Source organism: Bufo gargarizans, chromosome 2, assembly GCF_014858855.1.
Source record: "Bufo gargarizans isolate SCDJY-AF-19 chromosome 2, ASM1485885v1, whole genome shotgun sequence".
Taxonomy (NCBI): domain Eukaryota; kingdom Metazoa; phylum Chordata; class Amphibia; order Anura; family Bufonidae; genus Bufo; species Bufo gargarizans.
In genome coordinates this window covers 63810467-63827815 of record NC_058081.1, presented here as the reverse complement: position 1 = coordinate 63827815, position 17349 = coordinate 63810467, and the positions used below count along the sequence as shown (strand labels likewise).

Below are 17349 nucleotides of genomic sequence, written 5' to 3'. Positions count from 1 at the left end.
CCTTCCTGATGCTAGGGGGCACAAAGTGAGCCGAAGTAATAGAGGGAGGTGACGCAGAGATACTAGAGAGCACTGGGGAAGCTGCGGGAACCACCGGGATAGCCACGACTTGGGGGTCGGAGGTTGCCACCTCCACGGACTCCATACGCTGTTGCAAATCCTGGAGAGAGGAGTTAAGGGAATTCAACACTTGTATGGATTTGCATAAGGGAAGTGGTCACAGTTTGCAGAGAGACCAGTTCGACTCCGGAGGCCGCAGCAACGTCCGCAGCTGGGGCGGGAAACAATAATCAAAACAGTTCAGATCACTCGCCAATGCTGGGAATACTAACACGAGGCACTATCTCAGTAATGTATAGAATGTATAGAGTGAGCATACACCCGTTCTGGTTGAACTTACTGGGTTCAGCAGATGGGACATCATTCCAGATACAAGAATTCTTAGTATTCCACGCAGAAGAGACCAATTTAGCTCTGACATGGGACACTCTAAAAGCATTTCTTCGTGGGTCCCTGCACTCTAGCATATCTCACATTAAAAAAGACACCAAACAACTAGAAACAGAAATGGAGTTACAGTGCAACACATTGGAACAACAATGTATTCAGCACCCGACTGGATTTAATAGAAGTGCTTGGCTTCAAGCAGGCAGGAAATACCTTACAATCCTTAAAGGGACACTGACAGGCCCAATAACCATAATTAGTTGTACATATGCATGTACAGGTCTTCTAATGTGCATTAAAAACATATAAGTATCCCCCCTTGTCCACATTATGAATACAGTAAACTCACGTCCCCGACCTGCAGTCCCGACCTTCCGAGATCCGGCGCATGCCCAATAGAAAGCTATGGGCATCGGACTCGCTTTCAGCTTCTGCGCATGCGCCCGGCACCCATAGCTTTCTATTGGGCATGCGCCGGATCTCGGAAGGTCGGGGACTGCAGAAGCCGCCCAGCTAAGTGAATATTGATGAGCTGGGCGGTGCTTCAAAAACGGCGGTTGGGCTGATGCTGGCTGGGCGCAAGAGAAGCTGAAACCCCGCCCCTTGGGCAGAAAGAACAGCGATTAGTTCAGGTTATAAAACGTGAGTTTACTGTATTCATAATGTGGACAGGGGGGATACTTATATGTTTTTAATGCACATTAGAAGACCTGTGCAGTCATATGTACAGCTAATTATGGTTATTGGGACTGTCAGTGTCCCTTTAAAGACAAAGCGGATAGGAAATTATTTTTTATGAAACAGGCAGCATTTGAATTAGGGAACCAATCAGCTAAACTTTTGACTCAACTGATCCGTCACAACTCGCCATCTACAACGATATTATCGTTAAGAGACTCTGCAGGTCAGACAATTAACACGCAACAAACTATCCTTCAAACTTTTACACAATTCTACCGAGAGCTATATAAATCCAGCATAACAACTTCAGAAATAGAGATAAGTGCCTATCTGGAAAGTATACCTCTCCCCAAGCTCACAGTAGAACAAAGTATGCAATTAGACCAACCGATTAGCCTAGAAGAAATTATGCAAGCAATATCAGATCTCAATAATGGGAAGTCACCTGGGCCTGATGGACTTCCTAAGGAAGTCTATGCCAAATACACGAAGGAACTAGCCCCACAACTACTGGCCACCTTCCATGCATCTCTGGAAACAGGAGAATTGCCGGAGTCATTCATGGAAGTAACCATTATTTTATTACTGAAACCAGATAAAGACCCCTTAGAATGCAGTTCATATAGACCCATCGCATTACTGAATGTAGATTTTAAAATCCTAAATAGGGTACTGGCCACTGGACTAAACCGGGTAATCCTGTCACTGGTGCACCAGGATCAGACAGGATTCATGCCAGGAGAGTCCACCACAGAAAATATTAGAAGAGTTCAAGTGGTCACACAAGTAGGATATGCATTGAACGCTGAATGGGCATTGGCCTCATTGGATGCAGCCAAGGCCTTTGATTCCATAGAATGGGCCTTCTTCTTTCAGTGCCTAAAGGGATATGGTTTTGGTCCACAATTTCTCAAATGGATCACTCTTCTATATAGCAACGGGGTGAGCAGATTATTAATAAATGGGGAGCTCTCAGAAACATTTCAGCTTCACAGAGGCACTAGACAGGGTTGCCCGCTGTCACCACTCCTGTTTGCTCTGGCGATTGAGACTTTGGCAATCAGGGTGAGAAGCAGCAATAATTTATCCGGGGTGAAACTGGGAGAGAAAGAGATGCGTATTGGATTGTATGCAGATGACATGATCCTATATTTATCAGCACCTAGCACATCTCTTAAGGGTGCAATAGAACTGATAAATAAATATGGGGAGTTTTCAGGCCTCAGAATTAATTGGGGGAAATCAGTGTATACAGACGTGGACAAAATTGTTGGTACCCTTTGGTCAATGAAAGAAAAAGTCACAATGGTCACAGAAATAACTTTAATCTGACAAAAGTAATAATAAATTAAAATTCTATAAATGTTAACCAATGAAAGTCAGACATTGTTTTTCAACCATGCTTCAACAGAATTATGTAAAAAAATAAACTCATGAAACAGGCATGGACAAAAATGATGGTACCCCTAACTTAATATTTTGTTGCGCAACCTTTTGAGGCAATCACTGCAATCAAACGCTTCCTGTAACTGTCAATGAGACATCTGCACCTCTCAGCAGGTATTTTGGCCCACTCCTCATGAGCAAACTGCTCCAGTTGTGTCCGGTTTGAAGGGTGCCTTTTCCAGACTGCATGTTTCAGCTCCTTCCAAAGATGCTCAATAGGATTGAGGTCAGGGCTCATAGAAGGCCACTTTAGAATAGTCCAATTTTTTCCTCTTAGCCATTCTTGGGTGTTTTTAGCGGTGTGTTTTGGGTCATTGTCCTGTTGCAAGACCCATGACCTGCGACTGAGACCAAGCTTTCTGACACTGGCTAGTACATTTCTCTCTAGAATTCCTTGATAGTCTTGAGATTTCATTGTACCCTGCACAGATTCAAGACACCCTGTGCCAGACGCAGCAAAGCAGCCCCAGAACATAACAGAGCCTCCTCCATGTTTCACAGTAGGGACAGTGTTCTTTTCTTGATATGCTTCATTTTTTCGTCTGTGAACATACAGCTGATGTGCCTTGGCAAAAACTTCGATTTTTGTCTCATCTGTCCACAGGACATTCTCCCAGAAGCTTTGTGGCTTGTCAACATGTAGTTTGGCATATTCCAGTCTTGCTTTTTTATGATTCGTTTTCAACAATGGTGTCCTCCTTGGTCGTCTCCCATGTAGTCCACTTTGGCTCAAACAACGACGGATGGTGCGATCTGACACTGATGTTCCTTGAGCATGAAGTTCACCTTGAATCTCTTTAGAAGTCTTTCTAGGCTCTTTTGTTACCATTCGGATTATCCGTCTCTTAGATTTGTCATCAATTTTCCTCCTGCGGCCACGTCCAGGGAGGTTGGCTACAGTCCCATGGATCTTAAACTTATGAATAATATGTGCAACTGTACTCACAGGAACATCTAGTTGCTTGGAGATGGTCTTATAGCCTTTACCTTTAACATGCTTGTCTATAATTTTCTTTCTGATCTCTTGAGACAGCTCTTTCCTTTGCTTCCTCTGGTCCATGTCGAGTGTGGTACACACCATATCACCAAACAACACAGTGATTACCTGGAGCCATATATATAGGCCCAATGGCTGATTACAAGGTTGTAGACACCTGTGATGCTAATTAGTGGACACACCTTGAATTAACATGTCCCTTTGGTCACATTATGTTCTGTGTTTTCTAGGGGTACCATCATTTTTGTCCATGCCTGTTTCATGAGTTTATTTTTTTACATAATTCTGTTGAAGCATGGTTGAAAAACAATGTCTGACTTTCATTGGTTAACATTTATAGAATTTTAATTTATTATTACTTTTGTCAGATTAAAGTTATTTCTGTGACCATTGTGACTTTTTCTTTCATTGACCAAAGGGTACCAACAATTTTGTCCACGTCTGTATGCCTCTGGGCAGAGCAAACTGGACAGGCCCATCTCATGTGGAGATGCTGAAGGTGGTGGATACATTTAAATACCTTGGAGTTATTATCACTAAAAAATACTCTCAGGCCCTGTCGCTCAATATTCATCCCTTAGTTGGTCATATAAGGAATAAACTACAAAATTGGAAGACCTTACCCATTATAATTGCAGGCCGCATTAACTTGATCAAAATGATCATACTCCCCAAGTCCCTATACACACTTCAACACTCTGAAATACACGTACCCAAGGCAGTATTCCAGGAATTAAATTCACTATCTAGGACTTTTATATGGGGAAGATCTACAGCTAAATTAGGCCTGGATACATTAAAACACCCTAAGGTAGAAGGAGGTATGGCACTACCAGACTACCATACTTATTATTTAGCAGGCCAACTCAGGGTACTCCTCTGAAGAGCTGCCTGTCTCAGAATATTTTTTTTTAAAATACCTAAATTGCCAAACACTTTGGTCAGTCCTTGAAATGCCTCCTAAATGTCAGAGATAGCTGCTGCCTCTCCATAGATTGGCGCAACTAATTTGGAAGGAGGCCAAAACACTAGCCCAATTCACGGGGGTCACGCCTGACATACCTCTGTGGGCCAATCAATCATTACCAAAAATGCAGGTAGTTATGGGGACAGACAGATGGCAATTGGCAGGGGTTAAAAGCCTTGGAGGTGTATTTGAACATTTGAAGCACTAGCTCAGAAATATAATATTCCCCGAACCCATCAGATCAGCTATACAGAGCAGTTTCCCGACCATCAATACTATGATATCCAAATTCCCACTCATAGGAATCGTTAAGACCCAAGCACCTAGAGGACTGGTGTCAGTAACTTACTTGCACCTGGTACAGGCAAAAGTCACAGCTAATCCCCTCAAGATAATAGACAAATGGAAAAAAGTAATACCCACACTGACTGAGGAATCAATTTCAGATTTATTGGAATCGCATTTACATGTATCGCCAGCAGTCAATAATAAAATGGTCCAGGTAAACATTATTCATCAGTCATACCTCACACCAACTAGGTTGTACAGACTGGGCAGAGCACCTTCTACTGCCTGTCCAAGGTGTGGGGAAATAGAGGTGGACTTTTGGCATATGATCTGGAGGTGTGGTCCGATTACGGCCTTCTGGGAAGAGGTTCTCTCAGATTTATTGCCGGTCCGGGTGGAGTGTAGACATGAGACTTGCCTACTGGGGATATTGAACGAGGATAACTGGGATCATTACATGTCTATATTTATGGCACGTAAATGCATTGCCTTGAGATGGTATGATCCTAATACACCAAGTTTGTCTATGTGGAAAAAACAAATAAACCAAATTCTCCCATACATAGTACTAGTGTTTAAACACCGCAATAAACCACAAAAATTTGACAGGGTCTGGGGTTTGTGGTGCGACTTCCCCCACACACAGTACACATCCTCGAGACTACGTCAAGCTATTTCACTGGCTCTGGGGCTCCATGGCACAATCGATTTAGTGGGAATACTGGGAAGATGTCGAAATGGCGCCGTCACTTGAATTATCAAGGGGGCGGCAACAGCGCAGTGGGTACCTGAAACAATTGTGAATGTTGAAAATACTAGATATTTATGAGATACGGTACACTTGTTTGCACTCGGACGTGTTTCAGGAATTAATATATCAATGTACTGTAACTTTGTTTTAATTCCTGTTAATAAAAGAAGTAAAAAAAAAAAAAGAAGGCAGTGGCGCTCTCTCTGCTCACGAAACACAGCGCCGTACATTGTATAGTGGCTGTGCTTGGTATCGCAGCTCAGCTCCATTCACTTCTATGGGGCTGAGCTGCGCCTAGGTCACGTGACCATTAAACGTGTCATCACTGGCCTAGGAAAAGCTAGAAGAAGTTAGCCGCGCCTGATCGGTGGGGGGGTCTCGGGTCTCAGAACCCCACCAATCAGATACTGATGATCTATCCAGAAGATAGGTCATCAGTTAAATAATCCTGGAAAACCCCTTTAAGGCCTCATTCACACATCCGTGTCCATGATGACATTTGTGACAAGATGGCCAGTGGTTCATCCATGAAGATGGCTGTGAAGGATCTGTGTTTGGTCTGTGCGTCCATTTTTTTGCTGTCCGCGTGTGAACCCTATTCCACAGACACGGCTAGGCTGAAAGTTAGTTTCCAGGGCATCTCCTAGCAACGATCTCTAAAAACTACAGACCAAACACGATTGCCATCCGTGTTGTGTATGTTGCTTTCACGGACCCATAGACTATAATGTGCATGAGGGAGCTGTAATTACGGATAAAATAGGGCATGCTTCCTTGGTATCACCTCGGACCAACGGTCCATGGAAAACCACTGACAAAGGCTACATGCACACGAACATTGTTTGTTTCCGTGTCCGTTCCGTTTCTTTTGCAGATAGGATGCGGACCCATTTATTATAGTGGGTCCGCAAAAAATGCAGACTGCAAAACACATACGGTCGTGTGCATGTAGCCAAATACACACATAGAGAAAGCAGATTCTTTTAGTTATTGATACAGACTATGTTCCTGTACACAATGAACAGGCTGAGGGCTCTGGTAAGGTAGAACTATGTTCTTTAAAGGGCATCTGTCAGCAGTTTTGTACCTATGACACTGGCTGATCCGTTACATGTGCACTTGGCAGCTGAAGGTGTCTGTGTTGGTCCCATGTTCATATGTGCCCGCATTGTGAGAAAAATTATGTTTTATTATATGCAAATGAGCCTCTAGGAGCAACGGGGGCCTTGCCGTTACACCTAGAGGCTCTGCACTCTCTGCAACTGCTGTACCCTCTGCACTTTGATTGACAGGGCCGGGCAGTGAAAACATCATCATACTAGGCCCTGTCTATCAAAGTGCAGAGGGCACAGCAGTTGCAGAGAGTGCAGAGCCTCTAGGTGTAACGGCAAGGCCCACTTGCGCCTAGAGGCTAATTTGCATATGGTAAAACATCATTTTTCTCAGCAATGCGGGCACATATCAACATGGGACCAACACAGATGTCTTCAACTGCCACGTGCACGTGTAACAGGTCAGCCAGTGTCATAGGTACAGATCTGCTGACAGATGCCCTTTAAGTAGCTAACAGGATCTAGCTGATGATAAAGAAGAGCCCTGTTCCACTAGCATTTGGCGTCCTCTTTTGCTTTTCTTCAATGTAGGCATGCCGCCCATGAAAGTTGCCCGCAATTTAGGTCACATGCCTCTGTGTCCTCCTTTAAGACTTCTGGTTTCGTCCCCCGGGATTTTTTAGACGTTTTTCAAGATGCCGACTGTGGACTTGATTGATGAAGCTGAAATAATCATCTCCAGTTGAAAAGGGTACAGCAGGGGCTTCAGCATCCTGGCAAGAGATGGAACCAGAGGGGCGTTAGACAAGAGCAAAGGATTTCATACCAGTGTTGTCAGTCATAACCCTTTACATCAAGTGTCGATTTGCAAAACAGGGGCTCATTTACTGATAGCGCTACGCCAGTATTGGATGTAAAAAAAGTTGCAAGACCCCGTTTTTTATGCCGTCCTCATTGGGAGTGGGGGGGAGGGAGCCAGAATGGGGTAATGAGCCCCGGCACATTCACAAACATTTACGCCATTTCTAGGTGTAAGTTGTCGAAAGAGTATTCATCATAAATTAGGTGCATCCTCCGGAGTAAAAAGTTCCCCACAATCTTTTACAGAGACAGCACCACTGTTGTCCTCAGGCCATGTCTGGCACTACAGCTTATCCCCATTCACTTTCTCTGTAGTACCAGGCACAGGCCATGGGCAGGAGACCATTTTTTCTAAGCCCTTCAGTCACATGCAGTGTTGCATCTAGAAATTTGGCGTCAGCCACTGAAAGCCCTAAGGGCTAAAATCCTACAATGGATTGTGATCTAGAGCAGTGTTCCTCAACTCCAGTCCTCAGGGCCCACCTCTCGGTCGTGATTTGAGAATATCCCACAGAATGAATATCTGTGGCACTGACACTAATTATATCACCTGCTCAATACTAAGGAAATCCTGAAAACATGACCTGCAGGTGGGCCCTGAGGAGGTGAGGAACCCTGATCTAGAGCATTGCGTTGTAGGAGAAGTAGTGTGGTTGTCTACATTAGACTATTGACTGTTTTGAGTATATTCCATATAGTCACCATGGTTCTCTATATAACTAGTTTCAGGTGGAGTGATCATAGGAAAAAGGAATCATCCTCTGGAGGCTGGAGATAGCCAATCCCTTGATGACAGCCATTAGGGCCTCACGTTCAGATCCTGCTGTGGGCCCTAATGTCGCTCCGCGCGCCTCCAATGATTATATTTGAGAGTTGTAATCAGAAATCCCATCTAAAAAGTATATGGTTGTATGTTCCATTGTATGGCGTATTATGGGGTACTCTCGGCTAGAAGCTTTGTACAGCATCATAGCGAGTGCCTATGGATCTGTATGGATTCTATGTACTGTCATAGTGTGGAGTGACCATCTGTGGCAGAGTACCATGCTGTATATTGTCAACTAAGGCTGCGTTCACATCTCCGTTTTGGAGATCCAGCAGCTTGATCTGGCTCAGATGCCAGCTGTCGGCTGGAAAAGAAACCGTTGTACGCAACTTTTGTCCAGCTGAAACGCAGTATTTATCCTGGAAATCGTATGGTACCCAACAGAGCAGAGTCTATGTGACCCGGCAGTATGAAGTGTCCTACAGTCTTCTCTGCTACATGCATGAGCCTAATCCGGTTGATAGTGTTTCATGCGTCATGTTTCAGGTGCAGTTCCTCTGGTGTTCACACCTCAGCCACCATTTAGGTGAAGCTTTCCCTCATTCGAACATTTAGGAGTGGATATGTAATTATGTAGGTACATTGGACCTTGGTGGACCCTGGATGTTCACCGTTGCCTACAAGATGATGTTCCGGGCAATAATATTACAGTGTGGCCTGTAACCTTATACCTCGAGGGTGTCACCAGTTTAATTCTACAAAATAGTGGTAGTCTGTAGTGGCATTCTTAAAGGGGAGCTCTGGTTTTGTATGGAGCTTACTAACATGAGTACACCATTTGGTCAAACACTGTATCTTCCAGAGTAATATGTTCTCCAAGATGGTGGCGTCTCATTAAAGATGAGGTATGTCTTTACACTGGTTGGAAAGATTTATCAAACTGAGGCTGGGTTCACTGTACATTTTTGTCCTACATTTAGCGTATACGTTGGGGAAAATAAAAGAATACAAAAGCGTAGTACACTAAAAACATGGCACCATGTTAAAAGTTATGAGGGATGTGACTGCACATCTATGTAATTAAACCACAAGGTTAATAGAGGCGGAAATGATTTATTGAGTAGATCGAGAACAAAATTCTCATAATATACGGAAAAAAAACAAATCTTAAAGGATCTTGACAGATCATCTCCTCTTCCAAGAATAGGATAATTAGGAGGTCAGATGAAGAGAATGGTTATGCTTTGTTCTGAATGGGGACACAAAGAAGCAACACGGAAACGTTACATACAACACCTTGTCATGACGGTCACGAGTATCAATGAAAATAACATATGTAGTTTCTGGACATGATGGAGTTAAAGGGGTATTCCCATCTCATAAAGTAGCACTCCCACAACATACTTTATTCTCTGACCTGTTAGAAAGTGGCATCACGCAATCTGTAGAGAAGGTAACTTTCTTACCAGTGACTGTATTTGTGAGTTATAAGTTATAACCTCCCTTCTTATCCTCAGATGTGGGGGCCAGTTTCTCTATGTATTCCTATGGGAGCCTCAATGTAAGTCTGTCACGGCTGAGGATGGGGAAAACCCTCAGCCGTGCGATGCCCGATGATGTTGTGGCTGCTCGGCCAGGAGAACAGGATAGGGAGCAGGTCACCTCCTCAAGCATCCCTAACCTGACCCTAACCTGACCCTAACTCCTACCTGCATGGGCCGACCTTTAAGGTAGGAGGACCCATGCGCAGGAACCTCGGAGCCCTGACTTACCCTCCGCAGATCCCTGAGCTAGGAGCTGGGTAAGACGACCACCGGCTCCCTACACCAGACACGGAGGGAGTCAGGGTCACCTGGGATCCAGCAAACAGAAAATAACAGATAAATGTACAGCACTTAACTTAGTAGCAGACTGGGAAATAGGATCAGCATGCACACACACTCCAGGAAGAAGTATAAGCCGCCCAGTAATGCATTATGGGGAGGAATTTAAAGGGATGCAATCAGTCCAACTACATGACAGCTGAGAGAGGCTAACGAGATGAGGAACTGAACAGCACAACAAAGAAAACTCAAGGAGGAGGTTCTGAAAGGCTTCTGTCAGAGCTTCTCAGCTGTCTGGTTGTGACAAAGTCTCATAGGAATAAATAGAGAAGTAACTGACTTCCTGCCCTGGTCAGTTGGAGAGTCAGGGCACTGGTCACATGACACAGCTGAGTATTAGGAGGGAGGTTATAACTCACAAATACAGTCACTGGTGAGAAGGTTACCTTCACTACAGTATACATCACGCACCTTTCTAACAGGTCAGAGAATACAAATTGTGGGAGTGCTTCTTTACACGATACAGCATCACTTTATGATCGGTGAAGTTCCTTAAAGCACAGTACCATGCACAGGTGGATGGCTGGGAGCGCCATTCTGCCAGGAAAACCAGAAAAAGGGACACAGCACTAAACATAGAGATCCTTGAGGTCAGATCCCCACCAATCATAAAGAGATGACATATCCTAGCAGTATCCGATAGCTTTAAAAGATAGAAATACCCTGTTATGTACACAAGCACATAAAACTTGAACAGGCTCTGCATCTAAAGCTTAAAGGGGCTGGCCCCCTGGGAATCGGCCCAACGGGAAATTTCCCTGTAATGTCTATGGCCAATCGGCCCCTGGAGAGGAGGCAGCGCACGCACTGCCATGGAACTTCTGAAAATAGCTGAGTATGTGCACCACGTATGCGCAGCCTCCTCTACATTCCTGGCAGTGTGCAACAGTGCTCCTTTCCTGAGACAGGAGATGGCTCCGGCACCTGTCGGACATTACTATTACTCAACTTTTTATATAGATTAATAGTTTACATAAACTTTCAAATAGAGTCCAGATGGGGACCTGTGTTCTAAATATTTGATCCTGTGAAATATTTTTGAAAAGTGAGTGCAAAATATATAAAATATAGAGAATGAGCAAAACAGATTTGATGAGAGGCGGGAACAATATTCTAAATTTATGGTCCTTTTTGTGTGCCATTTTATATAATCCTTCATACAGTAATTGTTAGAGGCCATCAGAAAATACTTGGTGGTCCAAGGATAATTCACAAGTTAAACTATATAGATTTTTACTTCCCAAATAACAAGAATAGAATATATAAAAAAATAAACTGAATAAACGTAACTCTTCTCGAGACATAAAAATAGTCTAATCATACTGACAGTCAATTCACAGTGTACTGTAGGCATCGTTTGCATAGTGAAGTATTAGCCCAGTCACCGGTCAACATTTCTATATGCTGTTAGCTCACGTTATAATTGCTTCCATTCTCTCTCTGTAGTGAGAGAGAGAGAGAGACACTGCCTGCTTGGCTTAGTGTTGATGCTGCTGTGATCACACAGATCACACATTGACTAGAACACACTGTTTGGGCAAGATATGCAAGTTATTTCAGCTGTGTATCTATCTCTCTTTCAGACAAAATTAAAGGACTGCTGGCATTCACGTCTCCTTCTCAGGGGAGGACTGGGAACTAAACTGTGGCCCTGGAAAAAAAGGTTTAAAGGGGCTCTGCACTTTGTTTAAACTGATGATCTATCCTCTGGATAGATCGTCAGCATCTGATCGGCGGGGGTCCGACACCCGGGACCCCGCCGATCAGCTGTTTGAGAAGGTAGCGGCGCTCCAGGAGCACCACGGCCTTCTCACTGTTTACCGCAGGCCCAGTGACGTCACGACTTGTATCAACTGGCCTGGGCGCGGCCAAGCTCCATTCAGGTGATCAGAGCTTAGCCACGCCCAGGCCAGTTGATACAAGTCCTGACGTCACTGGGCCTGCAGTAAACAGTGAGAAGGCCGCGGCGCTCCTGGAGCGCCGCTACCTTCTCAAACAGCTGATCGGCGGGGGTCCCGGGTGTCGGACCCACGCCGATCAGATGCTGATGATCTATCCAGAGGATAGATCATCAGTTTAAACAAACTGCAGAACCCCTTTAAATGGCCTCATGTTGCAGGTAGGTCCAAACTGACAGAAGACGGGGCAACAAAATTAGGCAGGGCTAACATATGTAGGCAGGGAAACAGAAGTAGGCAGGGCCAACAATACCATAGTGCAGGGCACTATACCACCCCAGCTGAACCAAATACCACAGTGCAGCACCAAATACTGCCATCTGCTCCACAGTATTCAACTGTATCACTGTCCTGAGGATGGTGATACAGTTGATTTCAGGAGGGCATCTGCAGCTGCTGGCCTGGTACGTAAGGGAGAATCAGTTCATTATGAACCTGGCTGGCGGCCGTGGCATCGGCCCACCGGGAAATTTCCCTGTAGGGTCTATGGCAAATCCACCGCTGCTCCTTCTACTCTGCTTCATATTGAAATGAATAAAATGTGCAGCCTGCAAGTGAGCAGATTAGAAACTTGAATTTACCCAATGAGGACCATATCCCAGGAGGTTAAAGGAGGCACACTTTAATAGTCTAATGACACTGAAAACAATGACTATTCTCTCATGGGTATACATAGTGGGACAGACAGTGGGAGGAGGGGGAAGTTTAATTGCAGATATTATTCTTATTGCTAACCTTCAGGCCCCCATTGTCATGGGACACCCTGCGAGTGGGCATAGTGTCCGGGCACGATGGAGACTGGATGAACTCCGCTCTCTGATCGTCCAGTCGACGACTTTGTGACTGCGCCAACATATCCATCAAATGGTTCATCTCAGGAGGTGGCGTGACTTGGGCTATGGAAAGAAATAGACTTAGGGTTATTGCTATGTGGTGATGCCAAAATATCATGGTTGGGGCTTTGGACTACTATGAGTTACAAGACTGGTGTTAATAAAGTTGGAGGCAGATTCTGGCTTTAGTTGTGTGAGAACTTCCAAGGGTGGTGTCAACACTCATGCCCATCCGAAACTTTTTGGAAATTGGTTTCCATGAAATGTACACAACCAGAATATACAGCCTCCATTTATATGTTTATTGCCATGGTCATCAATGAACATATGTGCTAAGATGTATATACTGTGTATTCATTGAAAAAAAAAAAGGGAAACAGAATTGTGGGGCATGTAGACCTGAGAAGCAGGATTGTTTTCTGTGGACTTTATATATATTTTTTGAGATAAGGGTCTCTAGACAATGAGCTGATCACAGGATGTCCATCTAGAGGGACTCCTAGAATACAGATGACATCTGCAGCAGAGGAACCCAGCAGGAAGTGTTCAATTCTACTGTAGCACCACCACAGGGGAACTGAAGAATTACACAGTAGGTATTGAAATCAACTGGCTGTGTGATGCATGAATGTGCCTGGTCCTCCAGAGTGAGAGACACTCGTTGTAGATGCTCTTTCCATTGGTTCTGATCAGGGTCCAGGACTCATTTTTTTATATTGTTTAAGGATTTCTGGATTAGTTGTGGGATTCCCTGGTTCAGGGCCCTCATCTATAAGACAGAACTGAGAGAGACAACAAAGAGTGTCTGCAGGGAAAGTAACATGGAACTGTTGCCAGTTGGATCTATCTTTAGGAGACACTGATAGTGAAGATACTTACAGCTGTTCTTGTCATCTTGGTCTCCTTTGCTGTGGACAATCTGTATGTTGCACCTCTGCTCATCCATTCTTGCACCCTGAACATGGGTCAGGAGGTTGAAGAAACCTTCCTGTTCCTTTGTGATTTCCTGCTATGGAAAAAAAAAGTACATCAATGAAATACACAACATCTACAGGAACTGTGTCTAATGACCTCAAGCAATAAAGAGAATGTACAAAACAAGTCTAAGGTCAGTCCTTAGACAGTGTAGTAGAGGTTAGTTTCTACACAAGTTTCTACCGATCAGATCTTATGTTAAAGCTAGCCATAGCCTTAATGGTAACAATCCCATCAAAAGCAACGATCAGTAATGAAGATGTTTACTGTATGTCTACTAGAAGGAGCAATTCTGAAAATCATCTCTGATTGAATGCTGTGCTCAAAGAAACATTTAATTAGTCCTCATGTGAGAGTTCTCCATTAGCATCCCAATAGTGAAACATATCATAACGCTTGTTGGATCGCAGGCAAGTTGTCTAATGTGACTAATAGGTAAGATTAGGTTGTTTGCTATGAAGAACCTATTTTTATTGGAAGGGTCTCCTGACCATAATCTGATCCTAGGTTGGCCCTCAGCTATATTCTGTGAAGGAATCTTCCAGGGAGTGCTTAATTTTCTTGCAGAACCACCACAGTTCCAATTAACATCAATAGCCTGTTGTGGTTCCTCTAGAAAGAGTTATCCTAGATGTTCTAGAGACCCTTTGACGTAATGATGAGCCTCATAGCCTCAGTCTATTTATTGCCACAGCATCACACGACCATTAATACAGGACTGTGACATCCCATTCTGATATTATCAGATCGTATAGATCAGCAGCCGCTTGTTCCTAGAGGAGACACATTCTGACCAAAGAGCAGATTAAATACACGCTATAAATGGGGAACTCCAGTTGAACTCCACCAACATACGCCTGGATCTGTAAGTTAAGTATGTTGTATTGGCCATAAGCAAGGCAATAAATATCAGAAAAAAGTTTTGGGGGGCATTTATGTAACAACGTCAAGGGTCCATTTAGTGGATCCAAATCCATCCTCAGGTTCCTTGTGTTTGGCATCTAGGTCAGTCCTACTGAAAAAGAGTCAAAATTTGCCATTGTTCATATCTTCTACTGGAGGTTACAGCCTAATTACCAATAAGTAATATACGAATAGACCTGCCATAATATAATTCCTTGTGGCACCATTGTCTTGGTTGCCACAGGAACCCAATATGTAGGGCAGTAGCTTAATTCTTCCATTTACTTTATATGTGTGAAAATTGCTATTTATGCTTTTCCTCTCCATAATATATCTTAAGTGGTCCTAAGTTAAAACTTTAGAGTATTCAAAGGTAATAAGGGAGGGTCCCTCATTAGTGATTGACATACATTAATTACTGTATGTCAGTAGTACTTTTTCCCCAGAAGACCTGATACCATTCATACTTCACACAGAAAGCCCATTGATATCAATGGTCACTATGTAATTCTTCATTTTCCCTTTGATGGCGCTGCAGAATAAATTTAACACTTTCTGCTAGGTTGAAAAGAGTCAATCTAAATGTCCATCAAGTTCAACCAAGAGATGGCAAAATATGTGGAGGAAGGGAAGGAATATTGCTAAGTAAAAAAAAATAGTTTCTCCCTATTGATCCAGGGGAAGGTAGGAAACCCATAATGCATAAACCAATCTGCCCTACAAAGAAAAAAAAATATCCTTCCCTACCCTAAACCCTAAAGGTTCATCATTCAGAACAGGAATGTTATGTGCCTACTGGTAATTATGTCCTCCTCAGACATTTCTTCTCAAAACTAAATAAATCCAATTCTTGTAATCTTAGCTAAGATTGGGTTCAAGGGGACCCTTCCAGACATCCACTCTAGGGCTCCCCTGTATAATCTTCTCATCAGTGAGATATAGTATCATATCATCCCATTGTAGCCCAGGACCAAAACATGACATACACTCTAGCTGCCATGCAATACGGCCACTTGGTTTAGGGCAGAATAACCTTAAATGAACCCCAGGTGGCCCTACCAGAATAATGGGCATTGCTATGAGGCCATGTCTTAAGAGGCAGCAACTTATTATCAAAGTTTATAACTACTGTAAAGGTCCAGGAGTAGCCGCAAGTTTTCAAACCAGGACACATCCCTGATTTCTTTCACCTGTAAAGGTCTATGGTCCAGAAATACAAGAAGGTGTCAAAAACAAATTCTAGCCAGGACTTTGGAGATCTACGTGGAAATCATAATTTCCATTGTGTTCTAGCACAGGAAATTTAACTTAAATGTACTAAGGGGTTGGTTATACTTAAGCCAAGGAACATAAAGCTTATCCTATAGACAGAAACACGTACTTGATATATACATCACAACCACTTATGCTCATCTAGACTGTCCTCCCACCCACACACATCATGAATGCTCCTCTTACCACAGGCCCCGCTTCATCGCTTGATATAGAGGTCTTCCTGGCCTGGTCCTCCTCAGCTCCATCTACTGGCTCCATCGTGGTTCCCCCGCTCTCTGCTCCTGGTGAGCAGATATCTGTGTGCCCATCTCAGTTGTGCAGCCTTATTAAATGTCCTCCGGGGGTCAACATGCCCTCCCTCCCTTGTACAGATCATTAAATCATCTCATAATAAGGGAGGCCCCATCTGCAGGAAGGAGCTGGTTAATCCCCCATTAAGATTATCTGGGATAATTGTTAGTGGAGCAGAGGGTATATGTTGTCTGTGTGTTTACATATTTCTGTGATTATAGGCATGTCGCTGCATTGATATCCGCCGTGTGATGACCGCCTGGACCAGCAGCACGTGTATACATATATGGGTGTACAGACATATACATTGTCACCCTTGGGCACCTATACTGGTAGTCAAGGAATTCAGGGTCATACTGTGGCACATGAAGCAGGATTATGATGTACTGTACAACAATCAGCCATTACATAAAAGTGAATACCTTTAATGATCAAGGGGTGGAATACATTAGGCTGCAAGTCAACAGGCAGCCCTTGTAGTTTGTGTGTTGGAAGCAGGAAAAATGGGCAAGCGTAACCATCTGGGCGACTTTGACCAGGACCAAATTGTGATGGCTAGATGAGTGGGTCAGAGCATCTCTTGTGGTGATTCCTGTATGTAATGGTTAGTAACTACTAATCAAACATGGTGGTGGGCGTTCACTGTGCAGGGATTTTTTAATACACTGGGTCATTGTACAGTATATAGGAAATGGGAATTTTAATTTTTTTTTAAATAAAAACTGTGACTTTTGTTTTACATTTTTTGTTCGTCCCCTTAGGGCGATTTCTGCAAAGCCTGCTATTTTTTTCATTGCTTGTACTTCACATTGTAAATACTCCTGTATTACAGTGCGTAGTCAGTCTGACAGACAGGATTTAATACTGTGCATCCTGCTGGCTGGGGCATGGCAGGCCTGGGGCCCTTTACAAGACACCAGCCTCCGTGTCTGCTACTCGGCACCCCGTGATTGCATTTGCAGGGTGCCTGCCGAT

The 17349-nt window shown here is 43.8% G+C and overlaps 1 protein-coding gene across 1 annotated transcript; it reads right to left on the bottom strand.

Annotated features, from left to right (window-relative positions):
- Positions 1-7174: 7174 nt before the first annotated feature.
- Positions 7175-16341, bottom strand: PCP2 (Purkinje cell protein 2). The gene is made up of 4 exons (XM_044276989.1): positions 16267-16341; positions 13810-13939; positions 12833-12993; positions 7175-7402 (listed from the first exon to the last, which is right to left on the bottom strand). The coding sequence occupies exons 1-4, from the start codon at positions 16339-16341 to the stop codon at positions 7277-7279; spliced, it is 492 nt and encodes a 163-aa protein (XP_044132924.1). The 3' UTR covers positions 7175-7276.
- Positions 16342-17349: the final 1008 nt, after the last annotated feature.

Bases quoted from the DNA above. Each gene is read 5' to 3' on its own strand.
- PCP2 (XM_044276989.1), bottom strand. From the start codon at position 16,341: ATGGAGCCAGTAGATGGAGCTGAGGAGGACCAGGCCAGGAAGACCTCT. The intron at 13,940-16,266 runs GTAAGAGGAGCA...TTTTTTCCATAG, and splicing joins GCGATGAAGCGGGGCCTGTG to CAGGAAATCACAAAGGAACA. The intron at 7,403-12,832 runs GTTAGCAATAAG...ATCTCTTGCCAG, and splicing joins ATGACAATGGGGGCCTGAAG to GATGCTGAAGCCCCTGCTGT.